The 22,376-nt window shown below is 36.1% G+C and overlaps 1 protein-coding gene across 1 annotated transcript; it reads left to right on the top strand.

Moving 5' to 3' along the window:
* Positions 1-163: 163 nt before the first annotated feature.
* On the top strand, positions 164-21,561 carry LOC140801876 (importin beta-like SAD2). The gene is made up of 22 exons (XM_073157230.1): positions 164-391; positions 2,615-2,750; positions 2,828-2,915; positions 4,465-4,620; positions 5,327-5,489; positions 5,589-5,773; positions 5,857-6,030; positions 7,046-7,191; positions 7,315-7,438; positions 7,519-7,699; positions 8,998-9,157; positions 9,249-9,290; positions 9,363-9,481; positions 9,560-9,758; positions 12,687-12,818; positions 15,345-15,448; positions 15,592-15,771; positions 17,992-18,131; positions 18,226-18,365; positions 18,876-19,033; positions 20,568-20,691; positions 20,792-21,561. The coding sequence occupies exons 1-22, from the start codon at positions 302-304 to the stop codon at positions 20,941-20,943; spliced, it is 3,093 nt and encodes a 1,030-aa protein (XP_073013331.1). The 5' UTR covers positions 164-301; the 3' UTR covers positions 20,944-21,561.
* The last annotated feature ends 815 nt before the right edge of the window (positions 21,562-22,376 follow it).

The raw sequence follows: 22,376 nt of genomic DNA, 5'->3' as shown, positions 1-22,376 counted from the left end.
CCAGTCCGGACCGGTTTGGACAGCTTGGATCCGACTGTTTACTAGATTTCGGCTAACACCTGACCAAACCCTAGGGTTAAATACCCAGTTGATCTCGAGCTTTGGCTCTCTCTCTCTCTCTCTCTCCTTTTCTGTCTCTCTGTATCCAAGACGAGCTAAATCTTCTCTCGCCCCCCCCTCTCTCTCTTCTACGCTTACCGAGAAAACCCTAGTGAGGCGACCGAAGCCCTAGCCAGGGTCGCCTCCTCCATTGCCTCCCGATCGCGTCGGAGTCCGTGGGTTCCATCGGGGTCTCGTCGCCATGGATCTGCAAGGACTTGCCGTCGTTCTTCGGGCCGCACTTAGCCCCGTTCCCGACGAGCGGAAGGCAGCGGAGGAGAGCTTGAATCAGGTGAATTACCTCCGTTTTGGTTTTAATCTATAGATGGATGAGGTTTTCTGCTGCTGTTGGACGTGCGGATTACTGTTTGATTTGCTGAGGATTAGGACATGTTACAGTACTCTTAGTTGTTTCATATATCGTTTGTTTTTATGTCGTATTTATCGAATCCGTATGATCTGAGTCTTGTTAAACGTCTAGTAAAATGATGCTGTTGAAAATTTTCCCCTTGTAGTGGGCTTGGTTTCTCTTTAATCTGGAGAAACTTATCGCTTCATGTTTTGTCTTGTCAATGAGTTTCGCATCCATTTGGGATTGGCTAACATCTAATTATGCTTTAAATTGCGCTTTTCTTCCCCAAATCCTTCTTTTTCCCCATTAGGACTAATCGAAGCATTGTGGGAATAACGCATCTTACATGCTCAGATGCTCTTATTTCTATGTTGCTATTGTTGGGATTATGTGTATTTAAAATAGACCTAAGAAACACAGTCTTGGGGATTAGTCCAAACTAATTGAGGCTTGCTGGATCATTAAATTATTCTCATGGAATTTTATGCGTTTTTGTTACTTTACTTTTAATATATCTGTAATGGTATCTGATCATGATATTCATTACTCTGGTTATTCAGTGTATTTGTTGGCTCTGGGTAAATATAGTAACAATGTTTGGCTAGTGTATGCTAGTCGATCTGAATTATGAAGGATTATTGTGTCAATACAGCTCATCAATACTAAAAAGATTGACTTACAATTGCACTCTTTCGTTCAAGGGATTGCTTAATCTGCTACTAAGTCTCGTGATCTCTATTGCTTTGAAAAACGTCTACCTTAATTCCTAGGCTCTAGTATTAAATAAAATATAACTAGGCTATTCTTAGATGACTGCCTTAACATCTTGTATCATATTTTAGTGTGTAAATGGACTCTGAAGTTCAAAATTACCGTACATATTGTTGAATTAGTGGATTCGAATAGCTTACTATAATTCTTAAAGAAGTGCATCCTGACATGTTCACCGAATCCACTTCCATGTTTTTATATATTTGGAGAGAAATACAACTGAAATGATGTCAAACAGGTCTTTGAGTTATATGTTTTTCTATTTCATCTAATGCAATTCAAGCATTCTTCACCATCTGAGATATGGAATGCAATACTGGAGATACGTAAGCAATAGGAGCATTCTTCACTATCTCAGTTCTAGTGTTACTTTGTGGGAATCATGATTACCTACAACATTTTCATGATTAACCATGCTAGTAGCATGGGCTACCGAGGATGTAGATCTCCTGTCAAAAACTCATATAAGTGTTTAGTGAAAATCCTCTGATGTACTATTTTTACCTTAAATTGACTGATAGTTAAGTGTTCCATATCTTACTTTAGTAGTTAATAATATGTCTGATTATGAACTACACGTCAAAAGTGAAGATCCTAGATAACAATGTGTATGATGAGTGGAGCAGCAGATAGTATGTTGCTTTTTTCTTCTTCTTAAATTTCTTTTATTGGTTCTTGTTTCCTTTTCTTTTTTGGGACTTTGATAAAAGATATTGAAACCACCAAGATTGTTTAGGCCAGCACTCACCAGGGCACGTTGAAAATAAAAACTAAATCCAAGTTTTAGAAAAATGGAGTGCCTTGTTATCTCCTTATATTTCACTGTACTATCTAGAATCTACTTCAGTTGGTCACTTGGTTGTATGGTTATGTCTAATTTTAAATGGGTTCTTTAACATCACAAATGAGAAGCTTGGAATTCCGTACTTATTTAAGTACATCCATATTCTGGCTCTAAGGTTCTGATTTTCCCTTAATAGATAAACTGCAAACGACAAGCGTCAACTATTGCTGTTTTGTTCCCTCTCTCTTTCTCTCTCTTAAAGTCAGGTCTGAGCCCTAGTCAGGCTAGTCTAGTGCTACTTCTAAAACGATATAGTTGGTCGTCCTGATCTCATCCACGTATCAACATTAGGTCGACCGGAATTGCTGGGGCTTGGCTTTTTTGTATGATGACCATATTTTTCGCATATGAGGTTGCCGTATAGCCTCATATTTACTGGCAATTTCCATTAGTTGATCAAAATTATGAAGTAAATAATGTTATTCCTTAACAAAAGCTGAAGGATATTGAATGGGAAAATTGTAATGTTATTCCTTTCTGTCCTTTCTGTGCACATGTATCTGGTGTATTTTACGTATATAAACTGACGGAAAATTTCTTTTCCACAGTTTCAGTATGCACCACAACATTTGGTCCGATTGTTGCAGATCATTGTGGATGGTTCCTGTGACATGGCTGTACGCCAGGTGGCAAGCATTCATTTCAAAAACTTTGTGGCTAAAAATTGGTCATCTAACGAGCATGGTATATAAACAGTACAATTGAATTATTAATCAACTGATTCTTCTCATAATTAATTGGCTGTTTTCTTTCCTTTTTAGGAGAGGCCCAAAAGATATTAGAAAGCGACAAATCCATGGTTCGTGAGAATATTATGGGATTCATAACTCAACTTCCACCACTATTGAGGTATATTGTTCAATTTTCTTATGATGCAATCTGTGGTAATTAATTCCCATTGTAGTATAAAATGCTTCTATGCCAACTAGAATATATCTTCTTGCTTATATTCTCACAGATACATACGTTTTGCATATAATTTATGTTTGTACTGTAGGATACTTATGTGTCCCTCCTAATTATGTAGATATCCTTGCCTTCATAATTACTCGCCTTTATTTGCTCCTCTTTTTCTCTCATTTATGCTCTCTCCAATGTAATTGAGGGGAGCTATATGTTTGTTTTCCCACCATTCAACCCTATTTTGGGCAAACTCCTCTGTCAACATTGGGCTGTTATATCTTTCCTTACCATGTCTAACTAAACCCAATAAATATGCAAATGCCCGAGTATGATTATATATATGCTCAAACTCTCAACCAGAGTCTTTTTAATTTTTCATTGTATTTTATGTATTTACCCTCTTGATTTAGTGTGTTGTCTGGAAATGCGGTTTCTGTCAATAGTATTATTCACTGATCAGTTAGTTTATTTTGGCCCTATAAAATTTTCAATTACTGTTTCTGTCAGCCTAATGCTACCAATGGTTTCTTGTATAGAGATTATTAATTGTGCAATGGATCCAGTTAAAGTTTGTTGTCATGAAATCTATAGCCACTGTTTTTCCTATTAACTGACAGTCTTAATGATCTTAACATCTGCTATCAGAGGATCTATATATAACAGTTTTTTTTGACAGAAAGGCAAAAGCTCTGTTTCATTGAAACTTAAAAAAGCATCAAGTTGTATCTTCCAAGAGTAATAAAAACCCAATCAGAAACATCAGATAGCAGTTTACAGTAAAACGACCCAGAAAAGGAACTAAACTCCCACCTGCAGCAACAAAAAGCCTGGGTCAGAAAACTGACATCTGTACCAAAACACCACCATCTGCTACCTCAAGTCCAGATTTGTTAATCAGTAATCACTTAATTTGTTGAGTGTTGATTAAGTTTAATATTTTGTATCATATTATTTATTATAATTGTGAACTTGTTGCTAGAAACTTATAGTTGTGATAATTTAGAACTTTGATTATATATTTATGTTATTTTTTGTGGGCATTATGGTTGTGAATTTGTTAATTGTTACTATGGTTGTAAATTGTGATTTATATTATTTAGTATTTTGGTTTAGTGCACTATTAAATTTTTTGTATATAATGTATATTTTGTATTATATAAGTTTTTAAATTTTTTTTTATATTAAAAATGATAGACCTTCTTGTCACTCGCTTTGTCGCCCACCTTCTGCCTAGGCACTAGGCGGTGGGGTGACCACCCACTATCCGCTGCCGCCTTTTAAAACATTGAAATCAATTTTAGGCAACAAAACTATACCAGATAACATCCACAAAAGTAACAGTAAGAACAAACAGATCCACAAAACAGTAGACTATCTTTATGTTGTTAAAATAACAATTGTTGTTATTTCCTTTATAAGTTCTCTTGTTAAGTGAGTATATTATGTTCGTTATACTATCTTTATGATCTGTTTCTGATAATTATACTGCATACAGAGCGCAGCTTGGTGAATGTATCAAAACCATAATCCATGATGATTACCCCGAGCAGTGGCCAGGTCTTCTTCATTGGATAAAACACAACTTGCAATTACAAGATCAACAAGTATTTGGAGCTTTATATGTATTGAGGATTCTTACTAGGAAATATGAGTAAGTGGTAACTACTTGATGAATTGGAAAATTGATTGTCCATCTTGTGGTCCCTCATCAATCTCTATACTTACATTATTTGACTTACTGCTACATGGTCTGTAAGGTGTGAACTATATCAACCAATCTGGCTTTGTTTTGGTATTTGCTCAAACCCTTAGTATCTTGTGCTATTAATTTGATAGCAGTTGTAACTTTTTATTTACTTTCTCATGGAGATTTGTAAAGGAATAATAACTTCTGTTCGACGCCTACAATGTTGGAATTTAGGGTACATATATACTGGTGAATTTTCCTTTGGTGGTTTTATGTCCACTTGTCGCATGTGACACCTTATATTTAAGAAGTTGGAGGTCCTCTTTAGGTCTTTTTCCCTAGTAATCATGATTAAAGAATTTGGGGACAAAATATCAAATGAATTAAATGTAGAAATGCTTTTCATACGGTGTTTCCTCCAACATGTTTTTGTGCAACATCTTGTAAAGTGCTTCTTAGTTATTGCTAATTTACCATCGACTTTCTGTTGAAAAGCTTTTCATCTCTGTAATACTTATCAGGTATCAACAGAAATTCTTACTTGTATTCCAAAGTGTGGTTCATTGTGCATGATGTTTTCCTTTTCAAGATGTTATTTCTTGACATTTTTCTCTAAAGAGTTCCTTATCTGCTGCTAACTTGTCTTCTACTTTGTTTTTGCATTGTAAAGGTTCAAGTCAGATGAAGAGCGCACACCTCTACATCTTATTGTTGAAGAAACATTTCCTAATTTGTTAAGTATATTCAACAACCTTGTCCAGATTGTCAATCCTTCAATTGAAGTAGCTGATCTTATCAAGCTCATATGCAAAATATTCTGGTCATCAATATATGTATGTGACCCTGAGATTGCATTATTCCCTCCCTTTGAGTCTTAGATATATATGCTATGAACTTGATCTTGCCTTTTCCTTTGTACTTCTCTTTTGCAGCTGGAGATTCCGAAGCAACTTTTTGATCCAAATATCTTCAATGCATGGATGATTCTATTCCTGAATATATTGGAAAGGCCTGTTCCTGTTGAGAGTCAACCATCAGATCCCGAGACCCGGAAAACCTGGGGATGGTGGAAAGTCAAAAAGTGGACAGTCCACATCTTGAACCGTCTCTACACTCGGTGAGTCTTGTTAATTGAAGTAAGATGCAAACTCCATAAGTTGTCTTTGGTTTTTCTTTGTTTGATTGAATTACTGCTCTCAGATTTGGGGATCTGAAGCTTCAGAGGCCAGAGTGCAAAGCTTTTGCCCAAATGTTTCAGAAGAACTATGCTGGGAAAATACTGGAAAGTCACCTACAGTTGCTCAATGTGATCCGTACAGGTGGATATTTACCTGATAGAGTAATCAACCTTATACTCCAATATCTCAGCAGCAGGTTTGTTGATTAGATCTATAACTTTGTTCCTGTGTATGTACTTGTTACAATTAGTGAAGTAATTAAGCATGCAATTCTAATGTTCTTTTACTTACTGGCTTTATTGTTTTTATTTAGGCCTTTTCTATTCTCACCTTTTTGTTGAAATGTTTATATTGTTGTTGGGTCTCTAGGAAACTTTTTGTTAATTAATTATTTTAGCCTCCTTCTGATATATACATGTGATTATTGAGGACCTAGATGTTATGCTGAATCTAGAAGAGTTCATTATTTTAAGGGATTAAAAAGAGTACGTTGGACAATATAGATTGAAGGATACGGCAAAGATTTAACTATGTAAGTGTCATGCACTCCATGCCATGGACCATGCCCAAACCTTGTTGGTCTCATGCTGATACAGGAAATGTGGTATGACCTGGCATCACCCAAGGTATGCCAGGCCATTGTGGTCTTCCTGTACCTTGCTAGAAGTGTCAGGCATATGTTGCTCAACAAATAATCCTTGTTTCTAGAAATACTTCATGTACTTCTCCCTTCACAGTTATTAAATTGCAGTCAGAGTGATGGGAAGTCATTAACCATGTCTAGAAATATCAGTGAATTTCAATACCATCACCTGTATCCAAGAATACTAAAAATTTCTTGTAGTTCAATATTCTCTAATAGTATTGCAGAATGTAGATTTCCTATAATTTATTGATTTTTTCACTCTTTTACGATGATTGCTTCATGAGTAGTTTTCTTTAATCAATAGTAATACAATAATTGCATAAAGCTCAATCATAAATGGAAAGCCCTTTATCATTTAGTTTTTGGTTTATAGAATCTTGGACAATCTAGGATCCACATGCTACTGAATGAATGTTGTCAATTATTTTATTAGTTGCTTATTATCTATTGCATCATTGTCTTCTCCATTCTCTATATCAAACTAAATCATTTACTGCTTGATTAGTTATTTCTGATCAACTTTCATTGACTTAAACTTGACATGCACCTCTTTCGTCCTTTGCAGTATTTCAAAGAACAGTATGTTCCAATTGCTGCAGCCACAACTTGACATTGTTCTTTTTGAGATAATTTTTCCATTAATGTGTTTCAATGACAATGACCAAACGTTATGGAATGAAGATCCTCATGAGTACGTCAGAAAGGGTTATGGTGAGTCTTTAGGATCTTTATATTTTACTATGGGTTAGTCTTTGGATGTATATTTTTCCCAGACTATTTGTCTTTGTAATGGACAAGCATTTTCAGTTAATTTTATTGGTATTTTTGGCACAGATATCATTGAAGATCTATACAGCCCTCGAACAGCAGCCATGGATTTTGTGAGTGAATTAGTGAGGAAGCGTGGGAAAGGCAACCTCCAGAAGTTCATTCAGTTCATTGTGGAGATTTTTAGGAGGTATCTGTATAAACTGCCGTCATAATTATAATTTATGCAGAATTGAAGGTACATTTTTTGAGATAATTGCTTGTAATCAGATATGATGAGACATCCATTGAGTATAAACCATATCGTCAGAAAGATGGTGCTCTTCTTGCTATTGGAACATTATGTGACAAATTAAAACAAACTCAGCCATATAAATCTGAGCTAGAGCGCATGTTAGTTCAACATGTCTTCCCTGAATTCGGAAGTCCTGTTGGTCATCTACGGGCAAAGGTAGTGTGCCCTTTCCTTTGATCATGTTTCTAGTACTCAGTGTAGTTGCCCTTTCTGTTTAAATGATTGAAATTGGATCATCTTTATGTGACAATGAGCCATAGGTGAACATTGTTTTCTTGGATGTTTTGGCATTTCTTAATTCATGACATCATGGTATTTAACTCAATTTGCCTTTTAAAGTATTAGATTTAAGTGTAATATTGAGAACCTTGAATTTTGTGTCTATGACCTGCACATTTAACTTTCAAACACCTAGCAACATATCCTTTCTTGTATCAGTGTAACTCAGTATCCTTTTCTTATCTTAATCTAAGATATTGTTGAACTAGACTGTCCCATCTAATGTTGCTTCCTCAATTACTCAATTCATGCTACCTTGACCTTGTGCATTACGTTCACCTGCACATACTTTCTAATTTCGTGTTGTATCTAAAATCTGTACAAATGAACTATGCTGGACTGAAAGAAATGACATCTGAGAAGTAATGAACTTTTTTGTCACTTTTGGATTGGGCAGTGGAAATCAGATATGAGAAGTCAGTTCTAATAGAGTAATAGACTGCCGCAGGACTCCATAGGGTAGTGTGGGTGCATATATAAAAATACTAAACTCTATAAATATAAGCATAAGATCTGGTAAAGTGGAAGACCTGGAAGGCAGCATCAAAGATAGATATGTCTACTTGTCTAGTAATAGTTTAGTTAACAAAAGATTACTAAGATTTCAGACTTTTATCAAATTGTAAATTCTTGGGTTGCTTGAGTAAATAATGGATAAGGCTATTGGTTGCAAATTCTTGATTAGTGCGTGGTTTATAATTTTTGAATGTTGAATACAAATACCTTTACAAAGGTATGACAATAGAATGGACATACTCACTAACTCTGACAATCTTGAGCTAGTCTATTGTTCTTTCTGACTTCTCTATTATGCAGAATTGCAGATCCTTGTGTTGACACTTTATTGGGTACTGGCATATATTCAAAGTTTCTCTTGTGATTCATTTGTATGGGAATATCTAAAATTATAATCCCAGGATATACAACAATGTATATATTGTATATATGTGTGTATATGTTATCTAATGACTTCTAATTTCTGATGTTCTATGCTCCTGTCCTGTGTTGATTGTTGGAAGTTCTATATATTTATTGTCTATTTGTCTTCCAATTTTGTGGTTCATTTTTCCTGTAGTTTAGTATGGTATAGATATTGAATCAGTTCTTAGGTTTGAAAATATTTGCTTTGGGAATGCTGTATTGTCTAAATTGATTCATGTCCTGTGAGGCAATAGGCAGCATGGGTGGCAGGACAATATGCACATATTAACTTTTCAGACCAGAATAATTTTCGGAGAGCAATGCACTATGTTGTCTCTGGCATGCGTGATCCAGAGCTTCCTGTAAGAGTTGATTCAGTCTTTGCACTTCGCTCTTTTATTGAAGCATGCAAAGGCAGGTTATCTTGAATCTTGCAACTTGTCTAACTTTTTTTAACTTCTTTTTTTCAACCATTGAAGTTCCTGCATTTGGTTTTCTGATGCAGATCTAAATGAGATTCGGCCAATTCTTCCTCAATTACTTGATGGTATATAATATTTCATATTTCTTTAGTTATATTCATTGAAACATGTACATTATCTCTTATGTTTATATGCAGAATTCTTTAAACTTATGAATGAGATTGAGAATGAGGACCTTGTGTTCACTCTTGAGACAATTGTTGATAAATTTGGGGAAGAAATGGCACCATATGCTATTGGGTTGTGTCAGAATCTGGTATGCTTTTCATGCCTATTGATGAATTTAATATGTTTTGCAGCAACCTATCTAATCCTTTCTGATTGATTTTTGTAGGCTTCTGCATTCTGGAGGTGCATAGATACCTCTGAAGCAGATGATGAGGCTGATGATTCAGGTGCTTTGGCTGCTGTTGGCTGCTTGCGTGCCATAAGCACAATTCTTGAATCTGTGAGCAGGCTTCCTCACCTTTTTGTCCAAATCGAGGCTACCTTGTTACCAATAATGCGAAGGATGTTGACTTCGGATGGTCAAGGTATGGCTTTGTCTTCAATCTGCATGTTTTATGTGCTGTTGCATGCAATTCATTATTTTAATACAAGATATCATGTTCTTCACTAAAGTTGCAATCTGTTTTAATTGTCCTCTCTAGATGAACAGAACTTGTATTTTTGTCTAAATTGGTCAATCGAATCCCATGTAAGGGCACTTAAGAGTGTCAATCTGGTTAGGTTAGACAGGATTGGTTCATTCTGACTATGAAGTATTAGAACTAACATGCTAACTCAATCACAACTAGGGTTGTCAAAATAATTGAGCCGGCTCGAGCTCAACTCGATAAGGTTCGATCAAGCTCAGCTCAAATAAGCAGAGTCGAGCTTGATCTCGAGCCGGCTCGATATATATATATATATATTTAATATGAGTAATATGAACTATTAACTCTTTTGATCTAATAGCTCAGCTTCTCTCTCCCTAGGTCAGAACTTTCCAGAATTACTCCCATTCTATTCTCCCCTCCCAACTCCCAAGCTCCAAATCTACCCAGTCGGCAACCTTCTCTGCTTTTCTGTGATCGCGACCGACCTCCATTTCCATTTTTCTCCAAAACTCCAACTTCACACCTGTCACCATCTTTGCATGCTAGCACGCTGCTCCACCTCCATCCTTCGCCCATCGGTATGCGGCTCCACCTTTGTTCCTCGGCACGTCGCTCGACCTCCGCATCTTGGGACACTGCTCCACCTCTACACCTTAGAACGTCGGCATGCTGCTCCACCTCCGCATGCCTGCACATTACTCCACCGCCTCACCTCGGCCAGTCGGCACGTTGCTCCACCTCTATTAGGTTTTATAGTTCAATTAGGCTTTATTTATATCTTTATAGTTCAATTAAGCTATATTTCAAGTTTGATTCAAGCTTAAATCAATTCAAGTTTGCTCAGGCTCGAAAATAGCTTAAATTGATAAGGCTTGAAATTGCTAATTGATCAGCTCGTTTAAGCTTAAGCTTAACTCGAGTTTGAAATTGGCTCAAATTAAAATGATTTCAATTCAAGCTTGATCATAAATTTAGGTTTGAAATTAATTTCAATTCAAGCTTGATCAAAACCAGGCTCAATCAATCTTGGCTTGATTACACCTCTAATCACAACCTGATTATCAATTTGGTTAGAATATGTGAAGTCAAACATGGCTTGTATGCTAAAACATGTCACACAACCCTATACCCCATGTAAGAAGTAGGTCTTGTTGGGTTCTAGTTCAGCCCACATGTTAACCCATTCAGGTGTAGTAGTGTGAAACTGACTACGACATGGGGACCGGGGTATGGTCCCTATCCCTTGTTCTAGAAGAGTCTAGAATATTGATATTAGAGATAAAGTCCAATAGATACAAACCTAAATAATTTTTTTTTCATCTTACAACAATTCCACATTTTAAACATGAGAGAATATAATCTATAAGAGTGTCATTCTGATTGGGTTAGATAGGTTTGGGTCATGATAGTATTAAGACTAACATGCTAAACCAATCACAACCTGATTATCAATTGGGTTAGAGTGTTTGATCTCAAACATGGCCTGTATGTTAAACATGTCACATGACATAATCCTGTAACCCTTATAAGAAGTAGGTCATGTTGGGTTTTAGTTCAGCCCACATTAACCCGTTCTGGTGTGGTAGTGTGAAGTTGACTATGACATGGTTTCTTTCTCCAAGAGTCTAGAATATTGATATTAGAGATAAAATCCAATAGACACAAACCTAAAAAAGACTTCATCTTACAACAACTCCACATTTTAAACATGAGAGAGTATAAACTATAAGGATCCAAGGGGAATGGGTTTGAATGCATACTTTGGAGGGTTTGAAACTTTGAATGGGTGAGTTCCCAAACTACGTAGGACTCAGGAATTTTTTTTAATCTTTTATTGAGACCTCTGATAGAAATCCCAGGGCCGACCTGCAAGAGGGAGTTAGCATTTATAAACCTGAGGAACTAGGTTGTGTTAGAAGGATTTGTCAGCATCACAACAATTGAGCATGGGAACAAGAGTAATTTAGGTCAAACGATTTTCAGGTCATGTTGGCCTTTATATGCAGTAAGGGGTGGGTTAATGCATTGATATTTCATATATCTGGCATATATATGGTCATGTTGCATTAAGCGTCTCGACGTGAAAACAACACGAACTCTTCCTGCATACTGCCCATTTAAGTTATATGGTTGAAGTTAGGCTAATTGGTTGTAGTCTTGTAGATATAATCATATAAACGCAAACACGATCTGTTTAATGGACAGCCTGTTTATGGCCCTGGGTTCGTGTTAGGTTGGCATCTTGGGTCAAAAATGCCACCCTTAGCCTCAGGTTCCATTGGGCCACTTTTGCTCCTGATACATCTTGCATTTCATTTTGTTCGTATCCCTTGATGAAAAGGAGAGAGTTGTCGCTAAGTGTTTTCTACTGTACAATTGTGATAGTCAGGTGCAATGGGGGCAAAAATTTCCAGGAACATTTTGTCCTGGAATTTCTTCGTAGTGGTTCTATTCCATACCTCGTTTTATAGATAAAAAACAGAGTGACCTTGGCCCCTCTCTTTCCTAGCCACTAGCGTTTCATTCGATCCTCTTTCCACCTTGAGAACTAAATTTGAAGAAATATTTGACTAGTGCATTTTCTCACTTTAAGAGTCAGAATCGGTTACTCCATTAACTCTTTGAACTCTTGCTTAATCATGTAATATTAGTTAGAAGTGGCAAAACATCAATCCCAGTGAATTGATATTATGTTATTGTTTTTTAATTTTGAATTTCTTCTCTTCTCCATGGGGTTATGAGTTTTTATTTGTCTAGTATGTTAATTTTTTACAAACTGCAGATCTATTGACTTGTGTGGAAATCTTGTCTTTATCTTAACAATCTGATGTTTTCTCTTTATTTCCTCTCTGTGTTCTGCAGATGTTTTTGAAGAAGTTCTGGAAATTGTCTCATATATGACATTTTTCTCCCCAACTATTTCATTGGATATGTGGAGCCTTTGGCCATTAATGATGGATGCACTTAATGATTGGGCTATAGATTTCTTTGAGAGTAAGTTTAATATTCAGCCATTTGTCTGGAAGCACTGTACAATTGGTGTCAATTTTTTCAGTTTCAAATTTGAAAGGGTTCTTATGATGTCATTCTTACCCATTTTGTAATGCTTATGTTCTGTTATGTTTGATCTATTTCAATCAATTCTGAAAAGCATGAATCTGTTGTCTACTCATTGTTGATTATCATATATCATGCTGTTCGATATACTCGCATCAGTAATGAAGGTCTCTTTTGCTTGTTCCTGCTAACAGTTTATTAGTCATGGGATCTCTCTCATATATAGCTTTTCTAATGATCCTTATTCTAATATGATTTAATATATTTGTTCTTTTATTATTCTTAAATTTCATAACTTTATGATGCAAGCCTCTACAAGTCCGGCGTTGGAGCCACACCTTCTGATCATGAAAAATATTCCCTTTTCTGGTTGTCTGGATGAAGTTAATTTTCTAGACCTCATTCTGATCCCTGAGGCTGTTTTTGGCTAGAAATTTGAAGCTATTGATATATTACACATTTACTCTACTTGGTAGTTTGGGACATCTACATTATTGTCGCAGTTAGAATAAACCAAAGTGGCTAATGAAAACTTCATCTTCAGAACTGTTATGTAGATGAGAGTGACATGTTTTCAATTGTCAGAAATCATAATCCTTTTAGACGATTCAGTTTGAAATTGCGTTCAATTCATTATACTATAGGTTGGTGTCTGATGGGGATCAGAAATATTTCTTATGCATTGTATATCTTAGGATATTTACGTAGTTTAATTTTTGTATGACTATTGTTTCCTTCCATTAATTACTTGTAGCATACTTAGGAATGCAAGTGCAGTCTTGCTTATATTCTCTGGCATGAATGCTAGAGATATTTAAAGCTAGAAGTTCTTTTAGAGGTACATCATCACTTACTAGAGTTGTTAATTTGAAAAGAAACTTGGTTTCGTTGTTCTTTTCTCTTCATTGGGCATGATTTTATTGCGTAAGTTTGTGTGGAAGATGTGCTTTTTAGGAAGATCCGTTGTCAGCTCCGTATTGGCTAATGGTTATACATACATTATTATTGCTAACCTATAAAATTATTGGTCTAGATTGTGTTCAACTGTTGCTTCTTGGGAACATGACTCTTGGCCATTAAGATTGTTAATTTTGTGCAGCAGACAACTCTTACTATGCCATCAATCTGCAAATATCATTTTTGAATCTTTAGGGATGTGTGAATGAGAACAGACTTGACGGAAAGCATGATGTTCTTGATTCCATAATCGATTAAGTGGTCTGATATGCTTGTCAATTTCAACCGATTATTAGACAAGGGGCATCCTCAGCACAGAGACCCAAGTTTGGCTGTAAAGCAAGATCATCGTGCTATTAGTATTATCTTTGAGGAAAAACCACATAAACAACATGAATCGTGAATTAATTAGTGTTTATCTTTGCAGAACAAAAGTTAGGATGTAACTGGACATCATAGGATGACTCGATGAAGTTTTTGAGAACTATCTTTTGGACAGACTTGTAGAAAATGTGAGGGACACCCTCATTGTTTATCCTGTTTCATTCATGACAAATGCATAACGAAATTGTTGTCAATAATCCTCTGATTTGTCTTCTTATTAAGAAATATACCTCAAATTTAAAATCCTAGATGATGCAAAAGTTAACAAGAGGTACTTTGTATGTTCTGTTGCATTTGTTTGTTGTCTTTCCTTGTTGAAAAGAAAGTTTACCAAGTGTAAAATCTTTCCTATCAACAACCTTCAAGTTGTACATTGCAATGTAAGTCATTATGTCGATATCTAATTATGCCATACAGTGAGATGATCTATATTTTACATGCATCACATTTGGCACAGATGTAAAATTCAAAGTTTTAAGGAATTAAGGAAGGTCTTAAAGCAAAATACTCACTTGCGATAGGGTATACTTGCACTTTTAACATTATATTTTATATATGAAATTAAGTATTTCTCCATGTGCATAGGCAATTAATTAGTTTGCTAGTTGCACAAGGAAAAAACAGTTCTCTTGGAAAGTAATTGCCACAGTGGAGGTTTTTTCCCCTTTCTGTAGAATTTCATGTCAATTCTGCGTGATCACTTTAAGCTGAACATGACCCAGATATTCCTTTGCTTCTTTGACTGCTGATATGGGGCACATGTAAGTGCTCTGAAATAGCAAATAAAAGATATTTTTATGTTAAATCACATCATGCTGTGTCACATAAGGAACACTATGTTGGCTGTAGAGTCCCTCTTATTGAGTCACTTTCTTTGTTTTCTTCTGTTAGCTTTGTTTTACATTGAAAATTCCCCTACTTTTTCTTTTATAGCCTTGATTATACCTAAGAAAACGAGGTAAGAATAATTCTTTGTTTTATTGCTCAGAATAATAATTTATTTTGTTGCTTTATTTATGGTGTGATACTCAATGCTTTGCAGTTGATTTTCTATGCTTCTGCTTTTTCACAAAATTGCACCTTGACATCTCACATATTTTTATCTTCCTTCTCCTGGTGCAGATATTCTTGTTCCACTGGACAACTATATATCTCGCAGTACGGCTCATTTTCTTACTTGCAAAAATCCTGACTACCAGCAAAGCCTATGGAATGCACTTTCATCTGTGAGTGACAATGTTATTAAATGCATTTTCTAATTAAGATCCTTATTTCTTCTACCTTTTTCCTTAAGCATAGACAAGGTCTCTCATCCTTACATATTTCTGTTCTTAGCATAAATCTTTATGTAATATGACATGTAATGCAGATAATGTCTGATAAAAACATGGAAGACTCAGATATTGAATCTGCACCTAAGCTCATTCAGGTAGTCTTCCAAAACTGTAAAGGTCAAGTTGACCACTGGATTGAGCCATATCTGAGGATCACGATTAATCGACTGCATCGAGCTGAGAAGCCATACTTCAAATGCCTGCTGATACAAGTGGTAAGAAGCCACACGTGATATTGATTTCCTTTGTTATCCAGTTCTGCACCTAATGTGCTTAGTCTGCTGATGACACGATAGCTTGCTGTTGTTGCTTTAAGTTGGATGATTTACTATAAAATATGTACAACAATAAGCAATTTTGATATAAGTATTTATTATTATGTTCTCATTTGAGTTTAGTAGTCTGGTTGTGTAGGTAAACTAGTTAATTCAGGAAGCAATTTGTTTTGTAATCGGCTTACTATCTTGTGTATCTGAGCTATGTGTAATGTTCTCTTTTAGGAAGAGGTCCATGGCTGCAGTACATATCATAGTTATCATTTCAATGTTTTGGCTGCAATCCATATTATAACCATCTGGACCAAAATTATTAACCTTCTCTACAATGTCCACTAGATATCAAGTGATTCAGCATTTTAAATAGAAGAAATATTTCCATTGTTCCAATCCTAAATTATGGGGAAAGAAATTTAGATACATTCCTACATTATGGATGCTCTTTTTCAAATTTAAAATAATTATGCCTAAGAGAAGTAGGTGGCATGGAAAATGAGAAATACCCTATTTGATAATTTACGAGTTTATACGTGGCTAGTGCATTAGGATACCGTGTACATATATTAGTGATTGCCTCACAATAATATACCCATATATTAGAGGCAAGCACTTTATATGATCATCCTTGTTGACAATTTTAGATAGCATTGTTCGGGGTGATGATAAGGCTTGCCCCTTGCATCAAAGTGGTCATGGGTTCAAGTCTTGGAAATAGTCTCATGTCAGAAATAAAGGTAAGGCTGTACACATCTACACTTACTCAGACCTTGCTTGGGAATGGGACATTTTTGCATGGTTTGCCGGATCGGCCGATCCTGATCCAGATCAACCAAACCTAATCCGAACTCTCTCTCTCTCTCCTCACTCTCTCTCTCTCCCTCTCTTTTTCACTCTTTCTTTCTCCTTTTCTCTTCTTACCATATAGCCATTGTTTTTCTTACGGAGAGATCTAGCTCTGGTGAACTCCGATGACGCAGGTCTCATGGATGGCCGCGTCGATTGGTGGTTGCACGACACGGTACGTGCAGCAGCACTTGTCGGCCGTGCCGCAAGAGGGACAGAAAAAGAGGAGAGAGACTAGTAACATTTCGTCATCGTCGTCGCCGCCGCCATTTACCGTCGCCGCCGACCTTGCCATCGCCCATCACGCCTGAGGTTGTCGATCGCGACACGAATGCCCTAGCTTTTGTTGGCTCGAGAAGGAAGACGACCTGAGTGGGTTGGGTCGTCGAGTCGATTTTGAATAAAACCTTAAAGTTACGTATCCACGACAAGCGACGACGAACGATGATGACGAAGAGTCTTCAGTGAAGCATTGCTAGGAGGGATGCTGTGCAGCACCCCTCGTGTCATGTGCTGGTACGCTGTCGGCATGCCTTGTGCCGATCGGCACAGCCATCGTTGGCAGGTCTAACTCCGGTGAACTCTAGTATGTAGTTTTTTAATTTTATTTCTTTATTTCTCTCTTAGTTTTTTACATTTCTTCCACTCTCTGTCTTCTTTTCTTCTCCTTTTTCACTGCACCATAGTTTTTTTTTCTTATTTTTTGTCATTTTAATTTTTAAAAAATTTATGCATTTTTAAATAATATTTAAAATTTATGTAATTTAAAAAAGTTCGATCTGATCTAGGCAACCGATATGGCTGATATAAATCATTAATTCGGAAGACCGATCCCGATCCCGATCCCGATTTATTGAACCTTGCACTCTTATTGACAATTTTCAATTTTATTCTTCCGAATGGTCTAACTAAACTTGCAATGATAAGAATTCTATAACCTTGTGTAATTAAGCTGTATTTGCTATATTTCTCTTTTGATAATGTTATACATTTCAGATTTGAATACATGTATGTGCTGGTACTATTTGCTCTCCTAGATAACTGCATCTAAAGCCGTCTCTAAGATTTAAGCACTGGAAACATTATAAATTTATAGGTGTTTGTAATTTTCATGCATTTGTCTCAGCTATCTCAGCCAATTTGTGCCAAAATAGTGCAGATCCTATTACTCTCTTGTAGTCTCATGTAATTAGTCCTTGGCAAATAATTTGTTGGTTTACTGTTACAACAAATGTGCCTCAACATTCTATTCTCTTATGCAGTTAATCCTTTTGTGAGTGCTCTCTGATAATTTAAGTCATCTTGTTTATTCTCCAGATAGCAGATGCTTTATATTACAATGCTTCCTTGACACTTGGTACTTTATATAAGCTTGGGGTTGCAACAGAAGTTTTTAACCTTTGGTTCCAGATGTTACAACAAGTTAAAAAGAGTGGTGTGCGTGCAAATTTCAAAAGGTAAAATTATTGACATTATATGCTATATTTCTTTTCCTTTTTGGTTTTTGATTAATTTTAGCATTATTGATTACTCTAATCTGCATTTTGTCAGAGAATATGATAAAAAAGTTTGCTGTTTGGGGTTGACTTCTCTTCTTGGCCTCCCGGCTGACCAATTACCAGTGGAAGCTTTGGAGCGTATCTTCAAAGCAACTCTCGAGCTGCTTGTCTCTTACAAGGACCAAGTTGCAGGTGCTGGAACATCTGTAAATTTAGTCTTATGAGGAGGTTCATGATAGATTGCATTGAATATTTCTATTTTGTAGGCATTGCAGCTAAGATAATCCTTGCATCATTTTTGCAAGAACCACCTCCTGTAGTTTCCTTGATATAAATTTCCTGGTCCTTCCAAATCCATACACGATATGACATACACTATCCGATAGTTTTGTGTCTCTTGGATTAGTTGTTTTACTGATCTTGCTTCTTTGGCTTCTTTTGATGGTAAGAATTCACTTGTAAGAAAATGTAAGCTTGTGTAGTCCCTTTGAAGTTGTTATATTGTATTCTTTATTGTATTAAAATGATATACTTATTCTCCAGTCTTGTATCAGTGTAGCTTGTCTTATTTCAGTTTGGTCTTGTTTTTCCCATCTTTGTTGTGAGATGTGCAGTAAGATTGTAGAAGGATTGAGGATCTTGCTGTTAAGCATTTGTGGGTTCTTTGTTATTTAATCCCTATATTATCTTTCTAATGTGCAGAATCTAAGAAACAAAATGATGCTGCTGATGATGATATGGATGGGTTTGAAGATGATGAAGATGATGAAGAAGAGGATGAGTCTGACAAGGAAATGGGGCTTGATGCTGAGGAAGGGGATGAAGCTGATAGTCTTAGGCTCCACAAGTTGGCCGCAGAGGTTAGCATTTGCCGATTTCACATAAGCTCAAATTGTTCACTTGAATCATGCACCATTTAGTTTATATGTGATCTTGTATGGTTGTACCCATGTACATTTCTTCTTACAGGTATGTATCTTGCGATATTTCATTATCTTGTAATAAACATTATCACCTTATTGACTTTGAGTTTATGCTTACTACACAGCATCTCTCCATGGTAAGGACCATCTATTAGTGTTATGCTATCACTCTCTTGCTATTCATTTGGTTAGCTTGCCTTTTATATATATGTATGTTTTTCAAGTCTTAACCCTATCTAACTTGAGAGTTTGTTAGGAACTTGAAAAAAGTAATGTGAAACAGCAAATAACAGCATAAGGTATCAGTGTCATATATAGATCAATAGGCATTGGGTGCTATTTACATATGTGGTGCATGTCTTTTGTTATCATATGTATGGATGGTCATGCTAAGCATAGTGATCTATACCATGTACCTTGGCTGTTGTCCCTTACTGACATTGGTAAAGGATATTGTTAAGACCCGTCCTCATTAATCTTAACACTCCCTTGTTTGAGGGTATAAATCTTGTGGAGACACATGATCAGTTGTGTAAATCCTATTCCAACTAGTGACAGTTTAGCATTAACTTTATAAGCTAATACTGGTCTATTTGGTACTAGGGCATGTCATAGGCAACCTGTATTGACTTGGTAGTGAGGCAGTGTGGTGCAATAAGTTTATTTCGTTGTATGATGCATCAACTATTAAACTGGATGAGAATGAATTAAATCTAGATGCTCAAAGAGTGCTGTGATTACTAAACCACTGGCATATTATATGCTAGCGAGCTTAGATTTCATTGGCATATAAAATAGCATGAAGCCATACACAACACCATATTGTCCGGTAATAAGTTTATTTTGTAACTTATTTTTATGTGAAGCTTGCTAAATTTGGAAGTTGGAACCTCATGCATATTCCACTCCAGATAGGTCCTTATGTGATCTATGCATTGCACCTGATCATGAAGTAGATTAACTTCATGATTTACATTGCATGGGGGAATCTAATTTCTTTTAATGACCAATATTTGGTTAATATGTTATTTAAAATGATTAAGTTGGACCTTTCTTTGTGCCATTTTCATGTGAAAGTAATGAAAATTTCATTGGACTATATTCTAAATTAAGCATATCTAATTGGTTTCTATTTTGGAGACAGATTCTCTACTTATCTCAATCTAATGGCTACTGCATGTTGGTTAATCTGTTTTTCATTATGTTGCTTTTCTATCCCATGCCACATTTCCAAATTTCTGGGACATACTTATTTTCTTTTCTCATCCAATCCACTTTCAGCATATTCATAAAATACTGATATCACTTATTTTAATTGTATCTTATTATGTTTGTCTAGTTAATCAGGACATTTTCTATTAGTAGTTTGATAAATCTTTAGTGCATGTACCTTGTATAAAAAGTATTCATTGCAGTATGTTGGCCTCATATTTCAATTCTGAGTCCCTTTTATCTGTTAATGATGGATCAGGCCAGAGGTTTCCAGTCAAATGATGATGACGACGAGTCAGACGATGATTACAGTGATGACGAAGAGTTGCAATCACCACTTGATGAAGTGGACCCTTTTATTTTCTTTGTTGAAACCATCCAAGGTACTACTATCTTCACTATGCTAGGATGGTCTACTAATCTTTAATTTTAATGTTTAAGATTTTGTACAAAAATGTCTGAGAGAGTAACCAATTTGTCCAGCTGTCCAAGCATCCAATCCTACTAGGTTCCAGAGTCTGATGCAGACCTTGGACTTCCATCATCAGGCAATTGCCAGTGGCATAGCTCAACATGCTGAACAGAGAAGAGTGGAGATTGAGAAAGAGAAATTGGAGAAGGCGACCGCACAGTGATTAGTACTGTAGCATGCACTGAGTTCATCTGCCTGCAGTATTCTTATTGTTCACCATTTTTCAGTTGGGTAGAAACTAGGGTCAGATACTTTGGTTGTCTCAGTTGCTGAGGTTTTAGAGTTATGGTTTGTCCTGGTCCTAAGATCCCTTCATTGAGGTGTGAGAAGATGATAATAGACGCATCATGTCTGATGACTGCTCTATTATCTAGGTCAGTTTCATCATCATTTTTTTTGGGGGCACTGGCAGCCAATTCTATAAACAAGGCTGTCATGTCCACAGGGTCACCCTGTTTTCCTTCGCTTGAGTTTCTATGTGGAAGTGGAAGTAAATGAGTCTTTACTTGCTTGGGAAGAGTTCCCTATCAGTCGGCCTACCTGTTAGAGTATATTGTTTGAAGCTCATATCTCCGCCCTTTCTTTCGAAAGGACGACGTCGTTCTGCTATAGAGTGTATATGATTTAATTTTGTATCAGGAACAGCAGGGAGAGGATGTGATATATTAGACTAGCGAGGTCAAGTGCTTGTTAAGGATTATTCTGCCCGTCGGATGGGTGGGTTTTGTGTAAACCAGCTCTATTCTTTTGGTTTTTCATAAATGAAAAATGGCATTTATTATTTTGAAGCTTCCATAATCACCGGTGGATATTGATTTGTTATTTTTATGATTTTGACAAAGGAAGTAGGGGAGTAAGGCTATCAGTTTGTTATTTATTGTCTCCGGTTGTGGAAATGGATGGATAGTTTGAATAACCAACTAAAGTGTTTGTGATTTACTTCTACTTTTATGTATTTAATTTTTATTTCCTTGAGGCAGTGAGATGTAGTTCCAAATTTTGGACTTTGTTTTTTCTTTATACTATTATGCATGGTTGGTGTCTTAACTGCCTTCTGTTTGGAGTTTAAAGTGTATGCATGCCACAAATCAGTCACCTTGTTCAATTCCCCTATTCTATATAAAGATAGAAAATAAATATAATATTCTAATTTTTGGCAAAACTGGTACTTATTAATACAGAAATCTAATTACAGTTTGCTAATCTGCATTATATTCGATTGTGAAAAGGATGTATCATTCTTTTGATCCTAAACCTGACACTCCAAAGCCTCAACGCTTAGACGAATTTACTTATCCACTTAGGGGATGACAATTGGGCCGTGATAATGCAAACATGATAACACCACGTAAAAATCCACCCCATAACAGGTTGGAGAATCATCAGTTATTGCTCTTCCTGTTTAAATGGTTGAAATTGGATGGTCTTTATATGTGACTATTGGCTGTAAGTGAACATTGTTTTCTTGGATGTTGGTGGCATTTCCTTTATTCATGACATCATAGTATTCAACTCAATTTGCCTTTAAAGTTTTGCCTTTTAAAGGATTGAATTTAAGTGTATGTAATATTGACAAGTTTTGAATTCTGTGTCTGT

Source organism: Typha latifolia, chromosome 15, assembly GCF_019914945.1.
Source record: "Typha latifolia isolate L0001 chromosome 15, TyphaL0001v2, whole genome shotgun sequence".
Classification (NCBI taxonomy): Eukaryota; Viridiplantae; Streptophyta; class Magnoliopsida; order Poales; family Typhaceae; genus Typha; species Typha latifolia.
The sequence above is the reverse complement of the archived record's forward strand: the minus strand, read 5'-3'. Positions and strand labels throughout refer to the sequence as shown.